Source organism: Phlebotomus papatasi, chromosome 1 (genome assembly GCF_024763615.1).
Source record: "Phlebotomus papatasi isolate M1 chromosome 1, Ppap_2.1, whole genome shotgun sequence".
In the NCBI taxonomy this organism is placed as follows: Eukaryota; Metazoa; Arthropoda; class Insecta; order Diptera; family Psychodidae; genus Phlebotomus; species Phlebotomus papatasi.
This window is the reverse complement of record NC_077222.1, coordinates 97,589,102-97,613,683: the sequence shown is the minus strand read 5'-3', so window position 1 is coordinate 97,613,683 and position 24,582 is coordinate 97,589,102. Positions and strand designations below refer to the sequence as shown.

Below are 24,582 nucleotides of genomic sequence, written 5' to 3'. Positions count from 1 at the left end.
ACTTGTTGTGACTTTAACACTCTGCAGAAAGCTGGTATAATAAAATAAAGTGAATTTAAATGACTTGTTGATATTTTTTCTGCATTTTATGGTTTGTAATTTTATAATAAGCAAAACACGAAAGTTTATTTTGTTTAAATTGCTGTTATTTTATATTGCTATAAAATTTTATAGGATGAACTGTCAACAGTGACAGATATTGCGGGTAATCTAACAAATATCAAATTATCGGCTGTCATCGTAAACTCTCGGCTTTACGGTTCTCAATCAACCCCAGCCATAGTTTCAATTTAGAACGTGCTATAACGGCTATAACGGAAATAGCTATTTTAATCGAATTAAGGTAACTTTTGTAATACAATTTGTACTACAAGGAAAATTGCTTGAGAAATCCAATTTATTGTGCCACCAAAAATTTTCTCAATAGACTCTTGAGCATCCAATCAAGTCTTTACCATCAACAACATGATGTAAAATGATGGCATATCAATCTTTCTATTTACAAACACTTCCAGAGACAATTTTTTGATCAAATGAATAATGACACCACAAGGTCTACGCGCGTCTGGGGGGCTTTTAGTGCGTCGCTCCTGAGGTTGGCAATAAGTCACAATATTAAATTATATCATGTTATTGTAATTGAGGGAAAATGTGAACATGATAACAGAATGCCATTTGACGTGGTATTGCATATAAACAAATCTAGTTCATCTCATCATTCAATCTCGTACAACATGGCTTTTTTCTGATGGGTACAATTACTCCAAGAAATTACACTTGAGAGGAGTCTCAAAGCAAGTTGTCTTCATCTTTAATTCGCTAAATTGAATAATTGACCAGAATCAGAACAATGAATTCATTTTAATAAATATCATTGGATCCCATAAAGGCTCAAAATCTCACAAGGAGCTCTAACACATAACACTTCAAGTGTGGTCTCTAGACCCATAAATTCTTCTTAAAGAAAATTGCATTTAAATCAATGCCATATCTCCAGGAGGAATGTATATTCCTTTGTTGGATATGTAATTGCCAAGAAAAATCAAAAACAAAGACTATCAGTACATTAAACACTTCGAGAAAACATAAACTGTGCAATAAATCATTCTTTAAGCAACACTCCGCAAATACTTATCACGCATGTATACTTTTAATACTTATTGATGGTCTCAATTAAAAAGTTGATGATGATGAAAACAAATCTGCCAGCTTTAAAACACTTTTATTGATGACACCAAATCATATAATTAAGTTTAAATTACATGTAATTGAATCGTTAGAGGGGACTATTTTGTACTAAATGGAATAATACATTACAATGAGGCAATTGCTTCCATGAGTCTTTCACATGGGGCAAATAAAAAAAGATATTATTGCGCAAAGATTACTTTTGCCAGGAGGAGACATTTATCATCTCAAAATAATCCCATATTATTGAGTATCCATGGGAGAGGTCAACGGGCCATCAATTAGCAATAAATTCAGGGGGATTCTAATAAATTTTGTCATTTATATCTCAATCCTTTCGTACATTCATTTGTTCACAATGATAGATACATTCAAATTAATAGTTGAATCACAGTGGGACGTCTTTTGGCGTTCTCTCAGCAGCATCTTCTACCATCACCAGACACCGCACTTCTGGGCAGGATTCATTGGTGATAATGGTGGGCAATTGAAGGCTTTTTGGAAATCTTCAGAATTCGATACTGTACCGATAACACGGAATTTTCCGGGACTGTGAACGGCTGTTTTCAGCTTAACTTCAACGGCGGCTTTTCGCATTGCTCCACACCAAACCTGTTAAAATTTTAATTACTATATTTTTTAATTCGTAAAAGAGAAGTGTGTAGTTTTCAAAATTCTAAAACATATTGATTAAATACTGGAAATTTTGGGAAATTTAATTTCGAAAATGTATTTTCAAATTATTTCGAAATTTAAGCTTAACTAGTCCAACCGTTTTGTTTTTTTTTCGTTCGCTTAAAGAGCTTAACCCATTCCTTACCATGGTATTATACATCATACGCAAATTGAGTGATTTTAGATGATTTATTCCAGGGCAATTGATATTCGAATTTCTGTCGGGAATGAATTTTTAGTTACTTTAGTCCTTCAATTACTTGGAAAAAATAGCCCCACAGAGATGAGAATACATTTTGTTGTTCGTTTCTCACTTCTCGGAAAGTCATGCAAAATTTTTGCTCAAAATGGCGGACGGAAAATTCGATATCCCGTCGAATTTGTTAAAATTGGCCTCTTTCCTGATTTGAATTCTAGTTGCCAATGTGTTTTCTTGGATAGTTACTCTATCTGAATCAATAGAGTTTGTAATGAATTAATGCACAGAATTTAAATTCAGTGACCGTTAAGACGCGTGTTTGAGGGCAACTCCTCACGCCCCCATAATAGGTAAAATTTTTTTCTTTTCAAAAAATTCATCTCTTAATCTGTAGCAAACTAATCCCAAATTATGAACATTCTATCTAAAGTATTTCTGGTACTTTGACTGAATGGGTTAAAGAAAGCGAAAGTGTATCGATTTTCAACTAATGATTTAACATAAAACTAGTTAAATTTCGAAAAGTGACCCATAGTTCAATTTTCGAAAAAGACTTTCGAAAACAATTCGAATAAATCTGCACAGCTAAAAATTCAAAGTCTTAGAATGAGGAAACATTCCAAATTTGATAGCAAAAATCAATTACGAAAAGTGAAATTTCCAAATATATTAAGGTTTTCTAAGTACCGGATTTGAGATGCAGAGGTACTGGGTTCAATTCATCACATCGGCTTGGTGTTCAGTAAAAAAAATTAAATCAGTTAAAATTTAAAATAATAAGCTTTGACAAACTATGAAAATTTGACAAGGAAAATTCAGAAGCAGCTTCTCCTTTCAAACGGGAAGTTCCTTGAAATCAATAAAGTCAAAGGCGGGAGCCGATCGAAATATCGGCAAAATAAAGTGAAATTGCAAAGCATAAATTAGACCAAAATCTCGCCTTTGACTTTATTGATAAAACAGTCGAAATCTATTACATCATTGGGGGCCCGGAAATTGTCGGAAGTGAAAAATCACTCAGGGAAAATGCATTAACTTTTTTCAGAACTTTCCGCTCAGACTCCAATCCTTAATCAGTGGTCAAGTCTTCAAGTTCTTCTCTGAGTTTCGTTCAATTTTCAGTTTTCATTACTCTTGGCAAGACAAATTTTCTATTTTTTCCTCCTATTCTCGGGACTTCCGTGGAGCCTGGGAACTAGTCTTTGTTCGCACAAAGTGCAAAATAATTTTGACCAAATTGAGCGAAACGCAATTGATCACTCATAAAGGCTTGGAGACAGAGCCGAAAGCTCAGAAAAAAAGTTGATGCATTTTCCCTGAGTGATTTTCTACCTTCAACAATTTCCGGACTTCCATTGATACAATTAAATTTCACATCAGATTTTCTTTACAATCACGAAATCTATTACAGTTCTTAGGGATCTTAGACTGTCCACAATCTACTAGGTAATTTTTCTACTAATATCTATGAGATTACTTCGAAATAGCCGAATAAATGAATAAAAACTGAATGAAAGAATAATATGATACACTTAATAAAATCTATTTCCAAAATATCTATTTTCGAAAATAAAAAACTTTTGAAATTAACTTTTAAAATAAAATTATTAATAATAGAGCTAATCGAAATTAATAAGATCTTAGAATTTACAAATTGAAAGCAGAATCATCTTTAAAAGATGAATACTTATGCGAGAATATTTCGAAATAACTAAACAAAAGAATTTTCGATACGCTTAATAATATTTATATAGTTTACTAAACTATCTGCTTGCGAAAATAAAATTTTCGGAATTAGCTAATGAAAGGAACTTTTAAAATTACTAAATTTATCGAAAGGAATAGAAATTTAGAATTTACGACTTGAAGTTCTAAAACATTTTATACATAATTTTAGTCTAAAAGATCGTAAAAAAATTCAAACTTGTAAAAAAACATAAACTTTGGAGTATCCTTATTGAACAGAAATCTCAATTTAAATTCAATATCCAAAAAAATTTCTTTGAAGGCTGCTTTAAATTACGAAGAAAGATATTTCAAAGACCAAATTAAAAATGTAAAATATTCACATCTTGAGGCGTCGTAATCTTATTCGAAAATTTAACTTTCGAAGCTTTACTGATGTGATCAAATATAATTTTCAAACATATTTTTATTACTGGAACTTCCCAGGCTGATTTTTGTTCTATTTTTTTTTTATAGAGTTTGTCTTTTTGACCATCTGTGTCGGTGAGGTGTGATAATGCAGAGGTCAAACGGTTAGATATAGCGATATTGTGACCAATTTTCTTCATTCTTCTTCTTTGACCCTCCGTCCTAAGCGAGCGTGACTTTTCTAGGACTTTTCGAATTTTGTCCAGTTACGAAATTAAGTTCAAATACGAAAATGACCTTGAATAATTTTTATGAAATAAAGATTTTTCAACCTGCGGAACCCTTGAGAGTCTGGGGAACCTAAGGAAACCCGGGAAAGCCAAAAGAACCCCGAGAATCCGAATGAATCCGGGAAACCTAAAGAAACCTGGGGAACACATATAAATTTCAGGAAGCCGAAGGAGCTCATACCAATAGGAACCCATACATTTTTCAAATAAGCTAGGGAACTCGGGGAACCTATATATTTTTGTGGAAACTTGTGGGGACTCTAGAGAACTTGGGAAATCCGTGGAACCTATGCATTTTTTCAGGGAAATCAAGGCAACCCAAGGGAACTCAGGGAACCCACGTATTCTTTCAGAGAACCTAGGAAATCCATATGTGTTATTTATGGAACCCGGAAAACTCATATATCTTTTCTAGGAAATCTAGGAACCCATATATTTTTATTAGAAGCCCGGAGAACCCATTTTCAAATAACTTGAAGGAACACATACAATATTTCAGGGATACAGAAATTCGAGTCACTCTAATAGCTTATTTATGAGTTACCCCTTGGTTCGAGCATACCACGGAGCGCTTTGCATTGGTTCTTTTTTAATGTTACCTGTGCAAAATTGATGAAAAATAGTTGAGTGTTTGTATAATTTTCAAATCCTGGCAGTGTCTCATCTTTTATCTCTTCAGCAGTAATTTCTGGTCTTGAGAGCCACTTCATGTAAGCTCTGAAAGCCTGCTTCATGCCACCATTGTCTGCAATATTCTCCCCCTGAGTACTCGCCCCATCCACTGGAATACCCACTTCAGACACTGTATAGTTCCCATACTGATCAATCAGACAATTTGTCCTTTGCTGAAAGTTGGTTATTGCTGATTCACTCCACCACCTGCAAAAGATACTTCCTTAAGACATCCTCAGATACTTTCACTCGCAATACCTGTGAAGATTTCCGTTCTTATCAAACAAGCGACCTCGATCGTCAAAGCCATGGGTGACCTCGTGACCGATAACTACGCCGATTCCGCCGTAATTGAGAGCACGTGGAAAGTATTTGTGGTAGAATGGTGGCTGAAGAATACCCGCCGGAAACATTATTTGATTCTTATTTCGACTGTAGTACGCATTGACGATGGCCGGCGCCGTATTCCATGCTGTTTTATTGACCGGCTGTCCCAATTTTGAGTGTTCTGTCCTTGTGAGATGCTTGAGAACATTTAGGGAATTTTCAAAATAATTGTGCGGATCTATTTTCATGTCGATATATTTAGCATTGAGTTCACTGCGTGAGAGAATGTAATCTGGATAGCCAATTTTCAAGGACATGGCATCCACTTTGGCCTCTGCCAGGTGCTTCGTGGGCAAATCCATCCAGTCTGTCTCATTGATGATCTCCCTGAAGCTTTCTTGAAGTTCCTGGGTCATCAGGAGAGTGTCTTCCTTGCTGTTCTCATCGAAGTACTTCCGCACGAACATGGCCCCCAAAGCCATGCCCATGATTGTGTTCACCTGAGTTACACAATTTTTCCATCGAGGGGGAGACTGTTCTCTGCCATAGAGGGAGAAGTAGAATTTCTGTTTGGCCTCTTGAAATCGATCATCCAAATTGCCTGTGCGATGCCTGGCAAATCTCCAGAGTAAATAATTGGCAATGGTGCGTGGTTGAGTGTCGCTCAGAAGTTGCACCAGTTGCTTCATGTAATCCATTGCGTACATCACCACAGTCTCATTCTCGGTCACTGGTCGTTCCAGTACAATGGTCAGATAGTACTGGAAGTCAATCCCGGGTATTAGTTCCATGAGATCTGAGATATTTATTCGGCGATAGAGGAGAGATACATTTTGGCGCTTTTCTGGTGGCATTGTAATCTTTGCCAAAAGGATTTCAAAATCAACAATTTCAGAAGCTGTTTTCTCTGCAGATTCTTCATTTGCTCCCAGAAGCTCTATAATCTTTGCCATGTATTCTCTGTTGGATAAAATTTGGATTTTGTTAAGAAGATTCTGAATTATAGAGTTTCAGATTTTTTTTTAAATATCAATTTAATTGAGAGATTGGAGAGATTATTAAGGGAGACCGAGGCAGATATAGCCACGTATAGTATTAGATAGTGGTGTCTTATACTTTGCTGTCGAAGGAATATTGAGGAAATCACTCTGTATTTTAAACTTCCCTTACTATTCATTGAAATATTTATCAACCTCATACAAACATTTTTTGTACAAATTATACGCAATGGAAAATTTCATTTAGTGGCTGATTCTACGGAGGTCTCACCCTATAACGTAACGTCTATACTCTTTAAGGTATCAGGTATGCGTCTCGGCTTTTTTCAATTTTTAATTTTTGATGAACATATCGGTAGTATTTTGATTAAATTAGTCATAAATTAAATCCAATTTTCTGCCACAGACAGACCGAACGAAAATTATTAAAAAGCAATTTTTTTTTCATATTTGCTGATTTTTCAAAAATCTATTCTAAATATAATTTTGAAAAAAATATAAAATAAAATTATGTTCAAATACCGCAAAATAAATTTATTAAAACCTAAACAACTAACTGAATATCAAAAATTAATTTTACATTCATTAATTTAGGCAAAAATGAACTAAAACTCCACTAAACTGACCGTTAAAAAGCAGGTAAGCTGAGACACACACCTATTAAAAATGTAACATTATAATGAATTTATACTTGCAATACCTGCAGTAAACCTTTTTTCCTTTATTATTTAAAGAGCGTTTTTTGATAAATTTTACTCTACCATTTATTATTCATTGAGAAGATAATTTAAAATAATTGTAAGAAAATCATAATACGCAGAAAACCAATTTTTATGGTGTGTGTCTCAGATAAATATAAAAATTTTACATTGATAGTCTAGACGTGCGATAAACTAATTCAACGAATACGGTTAGCATTTTGAGAGTTTTAACTCTAAAACACTAAAAGAAATTGAATGATCAATTTTAAAAATATAAGTATTAGTTTAGTTTATTACGGATTTATATAAAAATCTGGTGAGTGTCTCAGCTTACTATTTTGTAATTTGGATTACATTTTTTATGATTAAGTGTAACATAATTTAGTAATCGTTTGTGAAAGTTATTTGGTTACAAATACTTTTTATAAAAAACTGAAAAAATAGCAAATATGCCACTCCATTTTTTTACGTTTAGCTGAGACACACACCATGAAAACTAATAATGATGTCACAGGTTGGTATTTTATTCGTATTTTATTTTTAGAACTGTCTTTCAGCTTCAAGTTAAAAATGGAATTACTATTTCGCTTTGCACTATGCTTCTTTGTATTTTTATAAATTGGTGTGTGTCCTGACTAAGCTTTAACTAATTTTAACGGTGACTCTTATAACCCTTTTAGTTCGATCCTTACAATTATTATTAAAATTTCGCGTTTTTTTCTTTAATGAGGAACTAATATGAAGATAATTAAATGAATAGAAAAATATAAAACAAAATTGAGAAATGATTTGTGTCTCAGCTAAACTGACTGATTTTTATGCGAAAATTTTTTGCGTTTTTTTTTATTAAAATATGAGTAAATGGCAGAAAAACGATAAGGTTTCGACCAAGGGGGAGATGATAATCGAAAAATTTATCTACTCCTTTTCCAGCACTGCCTAAATTTGTTTGCAGAACGTCAGAATTCCACAATTTGGGAAGTGCTATATTTGATTTCCAGCACTTCCTGCACTTTCAAGCACTTCCGGCATTTGAATTTAAAAGAAACGACTGAAATCTAATATGGATTTTCTTCTTTTTTGTAACAGAGGGGTTAGTTGAACGATATTTCAATGTTTTCACGAGAATTTTAATGAAGAATTGAAAATAATTCCGACAAAAAACAGCATAAATTTAGCCGTCAGGGCAAGTTTTAATTAAGCTACATGCTTACCGTAATCTATCCTATCACTGAGAAAAAAAGAGGGTGTGATTAACATTTTTTCTCAGAACTTTAACATTTTTTAGGTGTAAAAAATATATCAACATTTTTTAATGTTAATTTTACACCTTTCTAAGGGTAAAATTAAGATGAAAAAGGGTAACTTTAACCCCCAATACACCTAAAAAGGGTAATATATTTACACCGATTTTGGATCAATACTGCAGGATAAAATTAACATTTCCGGAATGTTATTTTAACTTTTTCGAATTTCTCTCAGTGTACTGTAATTAAATGAACAGCAGAAAAATAATTTATTTTTGACACTTCCACTTCCGCAGTACTTCTATCTCAGTGTACACCACTTCCAAACTAGTATCTCCTCCTTGGTTTTGACAGTCAATGTGATGTAACTCTGGCATTTAAATGTTTTCTTAAACTTATAGAGAAGGCTTTCAGGCTTCGCACATACTCTGGCTTCGTACACTTAACATTTTTCTCATATTTTTTTTAATTGATTTGACTTATTTTTCAGGAAATGTGTGGCTTAATACCAGATTTTAAAATATATTGCCATAGGTCTGATTCATTAAAGGAATATACAGTAGACTCTCTCTCAAATGGGCACTTGGGACGAAATGTCATCTGGTTTATCGATAGATTTGGGCGTCAAAGACTTTGTAAATTCCACAAAAATCGCTCTGTTATAAAGAACCGCGATAAAATAGGAAGAACTACAGCGAATTTGAACAAGTTATCTTCATAATTAAATGTGAAAATTGTCAACAAAATTTTTCGCCCGATTAAAAAAGAGCCGATTGAGCGAGAGTCTACTGTATAGGAAAAACCATGAAGTGTGCGAAGTCTGGCCTTCCCCTATCCACATGATCATAATAAATCTTACCTGTAAGCATCCAAATAAACAGCATTTGATTCATGGATAAAGTAATCCCTTGTCGGCAATCCCAGGCTGGTTTGATCAAATTGGATGATATTTTCATCCGAGTTCTTGATATCTGGTCCTACCCACTCCATGATCAGGATGTCATTGTTGTAGACTCTCAAGCGAGCTGTGAGATTTAGCCAATGGAAATCAGAGTCATTCCAGAGGGGATTCAATGCTGGCCAACCGCCTAAATTGTCAAGGAGCTCTAACAAAGGAGCAACTCCTCTCTCTACCAACAGATCATGATTCATGCAGGATCCATAGAGTTGGTTGGCTTTGATTTCAGCATCATCTGCCACATCTGCATGTTCATAGTGGTATTGGTGACGCCTTTTGCGGCCACCGACATTCCCATTGACTCTCTTCTCAGCCCTCCTTGCCTTGACATCGAGATCCTGGACATTATCGAGAAGGATCGTGGGTTCAGGAGTGATTGGCTCGGTAGGTTCTATGGCTGGAGGATATCCAATTGGGGATTCCAAAAGTTCTTTTAGGACAGAATCTAAGCTCTCTCGGAGCTTTTCAAAGGTGTCATAAATAGACTTGTCTTTGGGAATAGGGTTCATCTTTTCCCAATTCCCACAGGTATATTGGTAAAAATCTTCACAAGGTTCAACACTTAGGTCCATGTACTGTTTCATTGTCTGAGCTTGGGATTCCCGGATTGAAGCTGGAGTCGCTCTATTTTCTTGCCAGAAGGAACTAAAATCTCCCACTGGAACCTTATCTTCCACATTGACTTGCTGCTCTTCTGTGGTTTTATTCCCTTCCTTGTCTGTGGACAGGAGATCCTGTTCAGCTTCTCTGAGAGTATCATTGATGTTCCTCTTAAATCTGTGGTACAAACTAATTAATTGAGAATTGTCTTTGGTGTCAATGGTAACATCGAGTTCTTCAACGGTTTCTTGACTTTCTGTGGCTTCTGAACTTGTTTCCTCATTTTCATTTGCATCCTCATCCTCATTGAGACATTTTGGGGGCACAATCACAGATTCTGAGGGAATAAAGGATGTCCTAATGTCTTTTAGCAGATCATTCTCTCCAATATCGAGAGCTTCATGTACTCTAAATCGGATTACATGGCATTTCTTCTGGGATTCCTCAGCTTCTGCTGCCTGATTTCTATTCTGGGGATTTGTGTTGATGGTGATTATGTTGTGAGAGCTATGTGAAACAGTCTTGGACATGTCAAAGTGAGTCAAGAGGACACAGATTAGAATAATGGAAAGCAGTGTGGCGGGAATTAGAACAAGAAATCTTATGCATCTGCTTCCTGGACACCACTGAAGGCGTCCAGTACTTCTGTTTACACCCAATTTGCATCCATCACCGTAGGAACCACTGTCACTGTATCTCCACTCAATGGATCTCATCACAAGGTCTTTGCACTAACACTCCTCAGTTAAGCAAACATGGACAAATTTTGCCTCACTGCACTCTTTTCGTCAGAATCCTTCAGGATAAACCTGCTCCAGAAAGAGCTTTACCCAAGATCCAGGGATGATTCTCAAGAGGATCACGTTTAAGAGCTTCAGTGGTTGAAATAACTCTGTGCGGGGAATTGCTATCACACAAGACTGACACAAATTTGATCTCGTTGAACCAATTTAAGTCAATTCGACATCACTTGCAGAATACGCATTGATTATAATATTTCAGCCTCCACATGAGAGAGCATTTGGTCGTTATATTGTGTCTTTACAGTGACTCCACAGTATCGTTCCAAATGACCAGAATCTCATGTGTTTGTATACAATCAATAAAAGAAATTTTTTTTCAGCCAGAAGAGCTTCATGGTTTCTGCCCCTTTCTCACACTCACCCAGTCAGATCAATTAAGCAAATTCCGATAAGTGGTCTGAGGAGGCACAAAAAAACCTGGCAAATAAATTATAATGGAAATTCTCGCAAGTCTGGGCAGAAAGAATCAATTGTAGAATCTCATTGGCATCAATAAGCGCACTGACACTGCATATGATTAAGGCGAGTTTCTTTCTGGAGAATAAACGTGTGGTAAGGTTTATCGCAAATGGTAAATTGAAGTTCAATGATTTTACATTTCACCACTTACCATATTATCTGGCATGAAATGCAAAATTAAATTATTTTTACGCTTATAGAGAGGCGGAATAATCTGTTTAGCTGATGTCTCGGCTTTTGCAGACGAAGCAATGAATTCCATAAATTTTGTTTTCAAGGTGTTGTATGGCTTTTTTTTCAAATTCAATTATGTTACAGAAAAAGATTCATCTTTAGATTTTTAGCACATATCTGTACTAATTATATAATATCCTACTGATTAATTCAATATTTTACTGATCAATATTTTAAAATTTCAATTGGAACTTGGAGCAGAGAAAAAGAAAAAAGCAAAATTTTTAAAGTTAAAAAAGTATCTTATTCTGCAAAAAAATGTGTCAAATTCATTTTTTTTTAATTTTCTATTTTGTATCTTATAAATTGTTTTAGAGATAATAAAACAGAATAGCCTATATTATTCATAAATACTATTTAAATAAAAAAATGACTGGATATTTTAGTAATGTGATTTATTTAGTCATTTCGGTATTGCTTTCTCTCCCGAAGTATACGGTTAAATGTTGATTTCTTAGAAAGGATCGAACTGAGAAAACTTTCAACATGCCACTGCACGAAATCCTTTACTTGGATCACTGAAGTGCCTTTGAGAATGATCATTTTTGTCAAAGTTTTCGATAAAACCGATTGTTTTAGGCCATGATTCTTTTAGAAGGATCCTTAAAAATTTGAATAAAATAAGTTTTAGGTGCTTTAATATAAACAAGTATACTAAATTATAATCAATTTTGTAACGTATTTCTACTTGAAATAGTTGCAGTTTATTACCTAACTTTTGAAAATGTATAAAAATCTTCTCCTATCAAAACATTTTATATATTCCATAGCTAAAACGTACCGTTTTGAAGCAAGTCTTGTTAATGTTTAAATTTATTTTTTTAGTTGAGATTCTTTACAATCTCAGTTTTCGTCGCTTTTGTGGTCCAAGGTGAAGTGCAACCTTGTCTGATCGGGCCCAAATTTTGGATACGTTTTAACACTTATAGATCACTATTATCACATGAACTAAAAATCGATTTTGTTGCCGTCCCGTCCCGTCCGTCCGTTTCATTCCGTCCGTCCATCGTATAATCACTTCTGGAGAGAGAATGGAGAGATATCGACAAGCGGGTTTCGGCAAAGGTCAAATATCGATGGGCGGCTACAAGTAGGTGATGTCAGATCTATCCCCACCCAGTTCCGCCATTTTGAAACACCCCCATATTTTGTTTTTTCAATAACTCAGCCCCTATGGCATCGATCGAATTCAAATTTTAGTATGTTATAGCTGGGCCTAAGAGATTTCGATTAAAAAAAAATAAGTCCCCACGACCGCTCTGACCCGTGCTATACGGGCTCAAAAATTTAATTTACAAATGGCAATATCTCCGGTTCTGGAATTTGAAAATTTTGGTGTTTTGGAAAGCTCTCGTGGAGTACTACGTGGAGTATTACGTGGAGTACTACCCTCTTGACATCCCAATTATATCCGATTTGATCTAGGATCCAATTAATTGAAAAATCGGTTTTCGAAATTTTGATTTCGAATATTTCGAAAACTAGACTATGTTTTTTCTTTAAATTTTAGTATGTTTTAGCTGAGCTCGAGACCTTTCCAATGGTGTATCGCATTCCTCCCTCACTGTTCCCTGATCCGAGCTATAATAAAAAATGTCTTGACCGGAGTGAATTTTCGGTGTTTATGAAGCGATTTCGATGAAATTTTAGTATTGTAGCTAAAATCGAGACCTTTCCAATGGTTGATTCCATCTGTCCCTACTCCAAATCACTGTACCCTGACCGTTATATCCAAATGGACCGGACTCTATCTCTAATGTTTATCAACCGATTTCAATGAACTTTTTTTTTTCTTTTGTTGGCCTTTCCCACTCAGACTATTTAAAATAGAAAATGGCCAGTGATAAACCCAGATAAGCTAAAGGTTAGCTGAGATTCTTTACAGGTGACCTCGGAATGCGTGCAACTCAGGGTACTTGCAACTCGGAATGCGTGAAAATTCGATTGTGAATTGAATTTTGGGAGTAAAGAATCGCATCAAGCCAATTTAATCCATTTCGATGGCCGAGAACCGTTTTCTCGACACGATTTTTTACCCCCAAAATTTAATTCACAATCGAATTTTCACACATTCCGAGTTGCAAGAACCCCGTGTTGCACGCATTTCGAGGGCGCCTGTAAGAAATCTCAGCTACCATATGCTTATCAGGACTTATCATTGGTTTAGATTTCTTTACTGTTTCAGATAAAAGAAAAAGATCACCAAGAAGTGCTTTTCTTTTTCTGTCTTTTATCTCTGATCATCTCATACAGTGAGAAATTCTCAAAATTCAAAATTACATTCTGTTCAAAATTTCCCCATTGTACCCTACATATCTCAGAATTTCAGAACCAAAAATTTTGATATGAAAAAACTCATAAATAGGGTAAAGTTATACAAGTTGGACAATTCGCCGGTATAAGTTGGACATGTTTTTTTTCCTTGATAAATACAGTACAAAATTTGTTTTTAAGCACAAGGAATCAAATTATAAAACTGAAGCATTAAGAATATACAAATAAAAATGAAGTACTAAATTTATCAAGAAAAAAGCCCTGTCCAAATTGTACCATTGTCCTAATTGTACCACTTTACCCTACCATGATTATGACAGAATAATCCAGCTAAATTTGAATGAAACCCAAGATTTTCACTTTTACTAAACTAAAGGCATCAATGATCTGTAAAAACAAACTTTATAAACTAAGAAATATTCAAATCAACATTGCATCAATCTTTATGTGCTTTCATAAAATTTTCATGCACATGTGAGTCCACAATTCCATTTTTCATTGCTGAACATTTTCATTGCAAAATAGGACTCCCATGCCATAAAGCATTTGATTTTGGCGAGGGTGGATTTTATTTAGAAGCACTCTACTTATCGTGCATTAAGACTAAGAATAATATTACGATTTGCGGTTTTCTTTTGCACATAATTGTGCATACGCCTATTTTTGGCATCCCATCTGTTCGAGGCACAACCATGAGCTCCCATAAGTGACTAAATGGTTTATGTTTTGGAACGAAAACCACATATCAAATTGAGAAAACACACTTTTAAAAGATGCAATAGGAATAAAACGTACGCATTTAAAATGTTTTATTGCAAAATCGGAAAATATTTATCAATTCACGCGGTTGTCTCGGTTTTACTGAGAGCGCGTCGAATTAATTTTCCCTCAAAGTGCGTCAAACCCAGCAATTTGGCAAAAATTTTCCTTGGGCAAAAGTCGATGTTTATGTAGCATTTTTCCACAGCCACACAACAAATGCGATGAAAAATAAACCAAAAGATGTGTAAGCCCACATCCTCTTATTCATGTCTTTTTTTTTTCAACATAAGATCCCATCGTATTAAACTTGGGACTTTGGTTGTAGATTTTTGTATTTTTCACGCACAATTATAACCCTCTCCCAGACTTTTAGTTATGGCAGGGGACAAAAAAATTACTGCATCACACAGTCTAAGGATTATTCTTCAATAAAAATCCGGCGACTGTGAAACCGCAAAATTTTATTTGACAGACGAATGATGGGTCTACTGGCCAAGAAAAAAGTGAGGCACTTCATATGTCCCAGCATTTCAGGGTCAACTATGTACATATATCGTTTGCCAAATGCTCTATCTTCTAAACACTTTTCGCCAATGAAGGTTTCGGTTCTTGGGGCGAAGTATAATGTTTCAAGTTTAACCACTTTTTATGGCTTTTCGTGAGAAAATTCTATCATTCGATATGATTTAAGTGGATTGAATTTTGCATATTAAAATGATGGGTGATACTAAAAAAGAACAGATCGTTTTATAGGCCTTTTATGTCAAACAGCAGATATAGATTAATGGTCACTAAAGTAAAGTTCTTTCATCGCAATTCACATTATGATAAAGTTGACGTATTATTCAACAATTTTATTAGTACATTATCATACTTTAAGTGTATTCACATGAAGTGTATACTATTAAATCGTATAAAATATTTCAGTCCTATCGCATTCTCTGATTGGCTGCTAAAACTAAAGTATTGAATGCTTTTGAGCATTAACCTTAGAAAGGAAAACACGGAAAGGACAGGTTAGAAATTTTCCCATGTTCTTTTGATTGATATAACGTACACAGAAGAAAAAATATTTCGCTAAATTGTTCGTAAATGTCTGTACATTCCTATTGGGGTTTCACAAAATGCTCGTAAATCGTATAACCCAGAAACAAATTCGTAAAAGTTTGTACTTTTTCAAAAACATTGTTCGTAAAATGATCATTTGACGAACATTTTTGTACTTTAACAAACATTTGTTTGTAAATGTTCGTAAACACACAAAAAATTCGTAAAATCTTGTCATTTGTTCGTAAAATTTTGTCAGACAAACAAAAATCTTCGAATAACTGTTTGTAAAAGAACAAAAAAGGCTTGTCATATATGACTATGTTATGAATAATGTTTGTGAAAAAGTACAAACTTTAAGAACTTGCATGTAGGTTATACGATTTACGAGTATTTCATGTCCCCAGTAGAAATTCACAAACATTTAAGAACAATTTTACGAAATATTTTTTTTTCAGTTTATAAATAAAGTGTTATTAAAAGTTCTTCAGGTCAAAATAACTGTTTGGTCAAGAACCTAACCTTAAATTTTTAGTTTTATCTTCATTAAAATTAAAATATTAAAATTACGATATTCCTTTATAAGTTTCCTTATAAATTTCGATGTACGAAATTTATAAAGAATAAGATTTTCGGGTCCGAAGTTTTCTAAAAACATTTCTTGTTATTAAAATTTTAGCATTTTCTCAAATATTATTCCTAAACATGAATATGGGCAACAGCAATTTTTTTCTATAAATTATAAGTTCCACCGGCTTAATTAATTGAATAGCATTCCCATTTTGAACATCTTAAATGTCAAATTTCAATTCAAAATTATTTAATTAAAAATTCTGAAGTCATCAAAGTATTTTCGTGTAGATTATTATTTAGCACTTTTCGTTTTTTTAGTATACGAATAATCCTGAAAATACCCCAGATTTTAAGAGAGCGTGATATTGATTATTTTTAAATGAACGTGACAGAAACACTTCGAGTTATTTTAATAAATTTTATATTAGTCAGAATACTACGCAATGAAATTTCAAGATAATTTTCAAAGTTTTAGAAATAATGCTTTAAAATCTAAACATAAAAAAGTGTCTCAAAGAGGCCGACTCTCCCCTAAATAAATTCTATTTCAGAAGTGGAAGGAAAATCCTTCTAAATCCTTTTGTTCCTTGGATTAAAAGTTTAACATAATTTTTATTCAATTTTGAGTTTATTTCAGCTAGAAACTAGCTTTTCCCAGAAATGCATAAGGGAAGAGTACCAGCGATCGGCAGTGTTCCTTGGATCGTCAAGTTATTATCAGATGGTCGCACCAATTCAAATGAATTTTTAAAAATGATTAGTTACTTTTACGATTTAACTCTCACAAAAATGCGGTGCATTAGTTGAGATTTAATTTATAAAACAAATTTTCCGTGAGACACCTGATTAAATTCATGGCGATCCGAGGTACAGGGTATATAGTTGCAATTACATTTATTTTTGATTTATTTATTGTTAAAATTTAAAATTAAAATATACAGATATAGCTAAATGGAACACTAATAAACCAATTTGCATACACAAAAAATACCAAATAATATCTTGAGACTTATATTTTAAACTCTTAACATTCCGATCCGTGGTACTCTTCCCTTATAAAATATTTTCCAAAAATTACAATGCAAAAGATACGCATATGGACAATTCAGCTCGGATCGTCCAGTTTGCAGTACTGATCGTCTCCCCGTGTTTGTTTTAATCTATAGAAGAATTCAGAAATTCAGATTCATAATATAACAGGATTAAAAGAAGTTAGCTCTACGTATTTGACCATTTTGAGTAAGTTTTACAAATATGTCAAGAAACTTTTGGCCGATAAAAAATGCTCAGGACAACAGTTACAATAGGAAACAGGACAACAGTTCTTTTTGATAGGTATGGAAACCGGTGAGCGTCGGGTAAGAAACACAGAAAAGTTCAAATTTTTCCCAAAGCTTTCGGCTCGGACTCAAAACCTTCCTCAGTGGCTGGGACTTTGGGAAGAATTTGAATTTTTCTGGTCGTCTTCTTACCCGATGCACACCATGCCTAATGAATTTATCGGCGGAAATTACCAAAAATTATTTTTTAATATGAAATAAAATTTATTATTTTTTTTTAATCTATAAATAACAAAAAAATTAAATGCTTTTAAAAAATATTCCCATCTGGTTTTCTGGAACACAGATTTGTGAAGTTATTTCTTATTATTTTATCTAAATAATAGGGCCTCGAGTGGGTCAGTGGATAGAGTAGTAGCTCTATGACTGCGAGGTCTGGGGTTCAAAGCTGAGCAGCAGCAGAAAAAGATTTCTCATGCCATATCGGCTTTGAATTCGTCCAGCGAATGAATGAATAATAATGTCAATGGTGCTTGGTGCATATTGACAAAAAAGTGAACCGCCTAAAAACAATAGAGGCTGGTACGAAAACGAGTTTCGACATGAAAGTGGTACTTCAGTCGATACAAGTATTCGCTGTCACTGATCCCAAACACACACCGAGAAGGGATGCTGTGACATAGTAACGGCACTGACTGCTCACAGAGCTGTGATATAGAGCGGCTACCCGTATCGGGGGATAAGATAGAATAGGAGTGGGGAAGCATAAGGGGCCCAATTGGTGGCCTGGATGCATCGGAATATCCGAAATGGAGAACTGACCCCTGGCAAAATCTTATCTTATCTATCTAAATAATGAGAACTCAAATGTACAAGATGTAGATTAACGGAATGCTAAAGTTCTAATTGGCAATTCTTAAGCATTTTTCATAACTAAACGATCCCTATTCCAGTTACCCCAATTAGAAATTTATTTTAATTAGCTATTGTTAAACCCCTGAAGTTCTCGTTTGGTTGAGCGAAGAAAGATAGAAGTATCATGTGTGGAAATGGATTAGATTAGAAGTAGATGGAAAAAATTTACTATTCAGTAAATGTTGTAGGCTTTTCCCTCTTGCAATAGATTATAATTGGAAGTATCTAATATTCCAAATGATTCTAGCCAGGCTTTAAGCAGAATATCAAATTTTATTGATATAAGGTATTTGATGTGAAAGTAATTTTGATGGGATTAAGTCAGGAGAATTCGAGCATTTTATAAAGCTGGGACGCGTTGTCACCTTTTTTTTGACAGCATATATATTTGTATGTTGTATACATGATCAAAGAGGAAGCAAGTGATTTTATATTTAGCCAAATTTTATCAACAGTCATTGTAATTGGAATTATTGTTACTTAAGTTGTGAAAATGCAATGTCATTAGAGGAAAGATTGTTTATCAGAAGCTTTAAAACAAGGTCAAGTAATATCTCAAAAAGCATTTGATAAGAAGTGACGAAATATTATGGATTTTTCTGGCATTCCCAAACCTACCTACTTTCTATTTAAAGTAGTTGATAAATAAATCAACTATTGAGGGATAGGCATAGAGTATTTTATCTTTCTCTATCTTTGCTTCTAGATCCATTTATACTCAAAGTACTGGACCAAATTTTTAAAAGATAAACTGACACACTGGCAGGTACAAAATGGATGAGATTACCTTCAATTGCAAAATTTCTACTTTGTAGTTTATTATACAAGTCTTTCTTAAGTTTGTGCAATGAAATATATGGTACCTTTCCTGTTTCTGAAACATAATACTTTATAAACAATTATCAGTGTCTTGTCGGAAGATATCAATAAGAGTGACAATGGGAAAAAGATGAGAAAATTAAGACAGTTTGATGAATGTTGCATTAGGTGACTCTAGTGTTGAAATATAATACAAAGAGTTGAGATACAGAGCTGTGATTAATGGTTTCAACATCCGTAAATGATAAAGGTCAAAACAATTTAACTCGTATACAGAAGAGTTCATAAATCAGCATACAGCGAATGGTGCATCTTGCAGGGATCACTAAAATATCCTCCCCGAGATCATGACCTCTTATGCCCCTGTAGTCAGTGATTTGTTTTACCACCAAAATGATTTCTTGTGTTCACAGATTTATCAAATGTCTGGAAACGCAAACAAGAAACCTTGACCGTGAAGATATAAAATTCAGCAGTATTCTACCGCATTTTAAAGATATTTCCAACCAAATCTCCATCTCTCCACGTGATTGAGATAAGGAATGATTGCAACTTGAATATTCCCTCAACATGACTTTTCTTGCTTTTTAGCTGTTTATGGACATCGATATGATTTTTATGTTACACGGTCCCGTGTCTTTTATTTACCTGAAGTGCAGTGTTTACTCAACGATGTCCATTCTTCTGACTCTGGAGATTAACAGGGCAGGAATTATAGGAAAAATACTGAAATGTGATATGTGTAGAGGCATGGTAATTCTGATCGCCTAATTTTGAAATTTTTGCAAGGGTAATTTTTTCAGCACAGAATTACTTCTCTTAAGAAACACAATAGGGGAAAGGGCCCATGCTTCGTACGATCCCAAGCTTTGTAATGATCAAATTATTCCTATGTTTCTCAATAAATATGACTCCACAATATATTTTAAACACTGGGCAATTTCCCCTAGTTTTTCGTGTTCCTTTTATTATTAGTACGTAAAGTTTTCAATTACTAAGTAACCGGTAGTCTCCTTATCAACAACTCCGGCAACAACTACGGAAAGCATTGGTCAGGATTTCCAATTGGAACTGCAAATTTGAGGTTGTGAACTTCTTCATATACCCTAGGCTAATGATCATAACCGATCCACTCGATAGTCGAAATCCAAAAATGCCCATTTCAGTATATCAAGAGCATTTCGGTCTGACTGAGCTACTTAACGTATGGGACTATGAACCTGCTAGTTTTATCGTTTGAAACGTGGATTCTCAGTGTACAGAAATGGAAAACTTGCGAACAGGATCTATTGACGACCGGTCTTTTACAGGCCAAGACCACCGAGTAGGGCCGGTTCAGTAAATAAGTTAGAAGTTTTCCATTGATATAAATCTTTGTTTTGTAAGCAAAAACTTCTTTTGCGAAATGTAACTCAATTCGTGAATTCTGGAACTTTGAAATTATACAATTCTTCGGGGGAAACTTGAACAACAATAGGGGAATGTAGGCATGGTTCGCACAGAGTAAACCTTCAAACGATGCGAATTTTCTCTTTGTTTCCAAAGAGCTGGACTTATCATTTCTCGTCTCGTCTCATGAGCTTAATAATTATCTATCTTATGGCTAAGAAATGACGAACGAGCTCTTTGCAAATAAAGAGAAGATTTGCGTTGTTTGAAGGTTCACTCTGTGCGAACCATGCTAACATTCCCCTAGTTACAGAAAATGCTTCAAAACCGAAAAACTGGTGACTCAATCGCACCACTCACTGAGGCATCGTTATGTAATTAGGGAAGGCTGTAAGAAGGAACATTTTACAGTACTTTGAAGTCGTTTTGTGAGAACCTACAAACTGATAACAATTCTTGAACTCCCGGGGGATGATACTGAAACAATTAATATGAACAGCCTGTCATTAGATCATACCATTCTACTGCATATTTGCTATGCTAGGTTATTAGGTATGTTAGGCATACCTCGGAGAATAGCAGCTAATACCTCAAACTGATAACCTTTGTAATCTCACTGAATAAGATGGTAAACTAGTGGACAGGTTGTCATCCTCACAAAATCAAGATTTCATTGAAAAGAGAGCAAGACAGGCACAGGAAGTTTCCGTATTCTCACTAAGCCCATTAAATAAATCTTCATTAGAGACCACAGATTTACCTAGCAGCAATCGTCTAAGCTCAAGCCAAGTTCTCAAGCCAGAGAATTAAAATCATTATGCCTTCGGTACACCTTTCAGCCCGGTATAATTTCATAAAATCAAAATTCGCTTCCCTTTCTTTCTTAAAAGCTTTGGATATGACTATCTTACTCTTTCGCACTCTTCTTCTTCTTATGAAGATCACACCAAATTAAATTTGGTTCCTGATCTAAAAGGTGTGCCGGACCCATTTAGAACGAAATGCTGACACTAGAGGATGTCAAAAGAGCGGCAGCTAAGGACTTTCTGCAGTTCAGCCAGGTTTTCGAAGAATTGCAGTGAGATTTATTGGTAGACATAAGGGTCTCAAATACAGTGGGTGTCAATAATTTTTTTTAATGTATATTTGAGAAACCATGTAAAAAATTTATAAAAAATACATTTTCAAATTTTTCTTATTGTAAATGAGTTCCCTGTAATCCGCAGGTCTTATTTATATATTTCAAAAAAAATCATATAAAAAATAATTATTTCTCCAAAATTTGATAATTTTTGATGAGTCAAAAGTTTGATGCCTCATTTGAAGAAGTAATTCAAATTAGTAAAAACATGCAACCAATTTAATGCAAACCGGTTACATTTTGAGTTTATGTCATTTGTGTGGCATATTGTGGGTTTGTATACATTTCTAATGTTGTCAATGGTCAATAAATTCATAAAAAAGTGAACCAATAAATAATTAAAGTCACTTAAAATACTTAGAATTTTAAGTTTTTTAAGTCATCATTTTGCATATTTGAGCACCCAAATGGGTCAAATGGTAGAGCACTCGCTCTATGATGCAAGTATCCGGGTTCGAATTCCCTTTAGGTCACCAGGAATTTTTCTGGCGTTAAACTTGATTCCACGGGGCATGGGACTGACAAGTCCATCCCCGTATAAGAAAAAAATAACAAGGGGTGTTTCAAACTCGCCTTGCGGGAAGGTCTAAGTTTCTCTATGGAACGTTGTACCATTATTATTATTACATTTGAAATAAGGCTTTTATCTCCTATTTTTACATGAAACTGAGCCTTACATAGGGGGAAGTGGGGCACCTTTGAAACTGGTATTTTTCTCCTATGTTTAAATGGAACTGAGCCATATTATAATGTAATTTAGCTTCTCAATCTGTTTGTGCAGCTCAATTTTATTTAAAAATAGGTGAAAAATCCCAATTTCAAAGGTGACCCCAATTTTAAAGGTGCCCCACTTTCCCCTAATGTAATTTAGCTTCACAATTATTTTGTGTAGATAAATTATATCACGGTGAGGTCCAGTTCTATTTAAAAATAGGAGAAAAAGCCTTATTTCATAGGTGCCCCAATTGAAAGGTATACTCTACTTCCCTATACACACTTATCATTTCAAAATTTTCCATCTTGTTATCAAGAAAATTTAAATAATTTTTTATTTCACGACTATGGAAATGACTGAAGTTACTTGTACAGAATCTCAATTATCACAAACATTTCTGGATTTATCAATGGTTTGCCGCATTGGGTGCATAAAACCCAAAAGAATTTGTGATTTGCTTTGGAGACAAAAAGTTTATTTTTAAAATAGATAATATTTTGATTGGACTTAAGCCGTCGCAACACAAGTCGCGTGTGTTAATTACATTAAATGGGTATATTAAGATTAAATGTAATTAACACTTCTGGCGGACTTTCCCAAACACTTTCTATGCTTATCATTTGACTTTGACACCTATGCATAAATAAAAATTGATAAATTGATCCACAATCGTATTAATAGACTTGATGAAGGATTTCCATTCTTAATAATTTCGTTGCAATAATGGAAGAGATTCCATCACGAGTTTAGAGAACAGGCGCCAGAATCTTAAGATGCCTGCAGTATTTGTTCTTATCATTTCGATTTCTCAACAGAAAGGTATTGAAAGTTGAGAGCCTCTAAATGTAAAGGTCTGTAGAGACTAAAGAGCTTTATGTTAGAAGTGAAGAATATCTCCAAGTGTGGCTTAGTACATAAATTGTGTACATAAGATATTGGGCGTCTGTGCATAAATCAAATGGTGCTTATTTATTCTTCTCCTAGCACTTTGTGGTGAATACATTATTTCGATTCTTTTTGAAAGAAACGTATATCCAGCAGACTGACTCGGGGAATCTGAGGATTTGGGCATGGAGGATCAGTAGCTGACCATCAATGTGTGATCATCGAGCGGAAGATAGAGTTCTGCCAAAAATTTCAAAATTGCTTCTTTGAATGCGTGTCGTGTTGAATTTCGTGTGAGTCGAATAGTAAATTATCCACACTCTCTGCGTCCCACACAGAACACAGCATTAAGAAAAGAACTGTCAAAGAGTTAATTTAATTAGAAATTGTTTCTTTTTTATTGCTAGTCCAAAAATTAATTCGCGTTAAACAATAGAAGCTAACCAATAGAGCTCCTGGAATGAAAAGATAAATTCTATTTTATGATTCTGCACACTTAGTATTTTGGACTTTAAGACTTAAAGTATTTGTCCAACATAACAGTTACAATTTAAAACACTTTGGACTTGATGCCACCTCCGAAATCTTCTGTAAAGTCATGTTCATGTGATTTAATGGTTTCATTCAATTTTAACCTATGATATAACTTCTTATATCAATGTCGATTAGAATCACAATACACAATTTTGACTTACGAATGAACAAACCACACCACGTGTAATTGCGTATTGTGTCAAAAATCTAAATGAATAGATCTTATATTTCAATTTATCAAAGAATTAAGAGTTTTGGGCTATTGTTGAATCGAGAAAGGCGAGAAAGTTTATGCGGGACAATTTGTATCAAGAGGCTAAATATTTTTCTTGTGTGGGTTTGATACAGAGTCAAACACTACCAGTGATAAGTTTGGTTACTTTGTGAATTTATTGGTTTTCAGAGAATTTAAAAATGCAATTAGGAATTTATAATGTAATGTAAATTAGTCGTAAAAACGTACATTTAATACTCTTTTCTACAAATTTTCCAGTAGGGGAAGGCTTTCAGGCTTCGCAGACCCTCTGGCTACGAACACTTCATATTTTTTCCGTATTCGTTCAATGAATCTGACCTATTTTTTCAGAAAATGTATGACTTAAAGTTGGCTATTAAAATATGCTAGGTCAAATTCATTCAAGGAATATCGAAAAAAATATGAAGTGTTCGAAGTCAGTTTGTGCGAAGCCTCAAAGTCTTCCCCTATTAATTCAAAAGAATTCAATTTTAAAGTAAATAATGTATTACATATACTTATTTACATCTCAATATTGAAAAGTAAACAAATTACTATTTTTGTGTCA

The 24,582-nt window shown here is 34.2% G+C and overlaps 1 protein-coding gene across 1 annotated transcript; it reads right to left on the bottom strand.

Moving 5' to 3' along the window:
• Window positions 1-1,206: 1,206 nt before the first annotated feature.
• LOC129809930 (neprilysin-4) lies at window positions 1,207-11,102 on the bottom strand. The gene is made up of 4 exons (XM_055860083.1): window positions 9,251-11,102; window positions 5,377-6,405; window positions 5,046-5,325; window positions 1,207-1,800 (listed from the first exon to the last, which is right to left on the bottom strand). Exons 1-4 carry the CDS (start codon window positions 10,663-10,665, stop codon window positions 1,624-1,626), a joined length of 2,901 nt encoding a protein of 966 aa, XP_055716058.1. The 5' UTR covers window positions 10,666-11,102; the 3' UTR covers window positions 1,207-1,623.
• Between the last annotated feature and the right edge of the window lie 13,480 nt (window positions 11,103-24,582).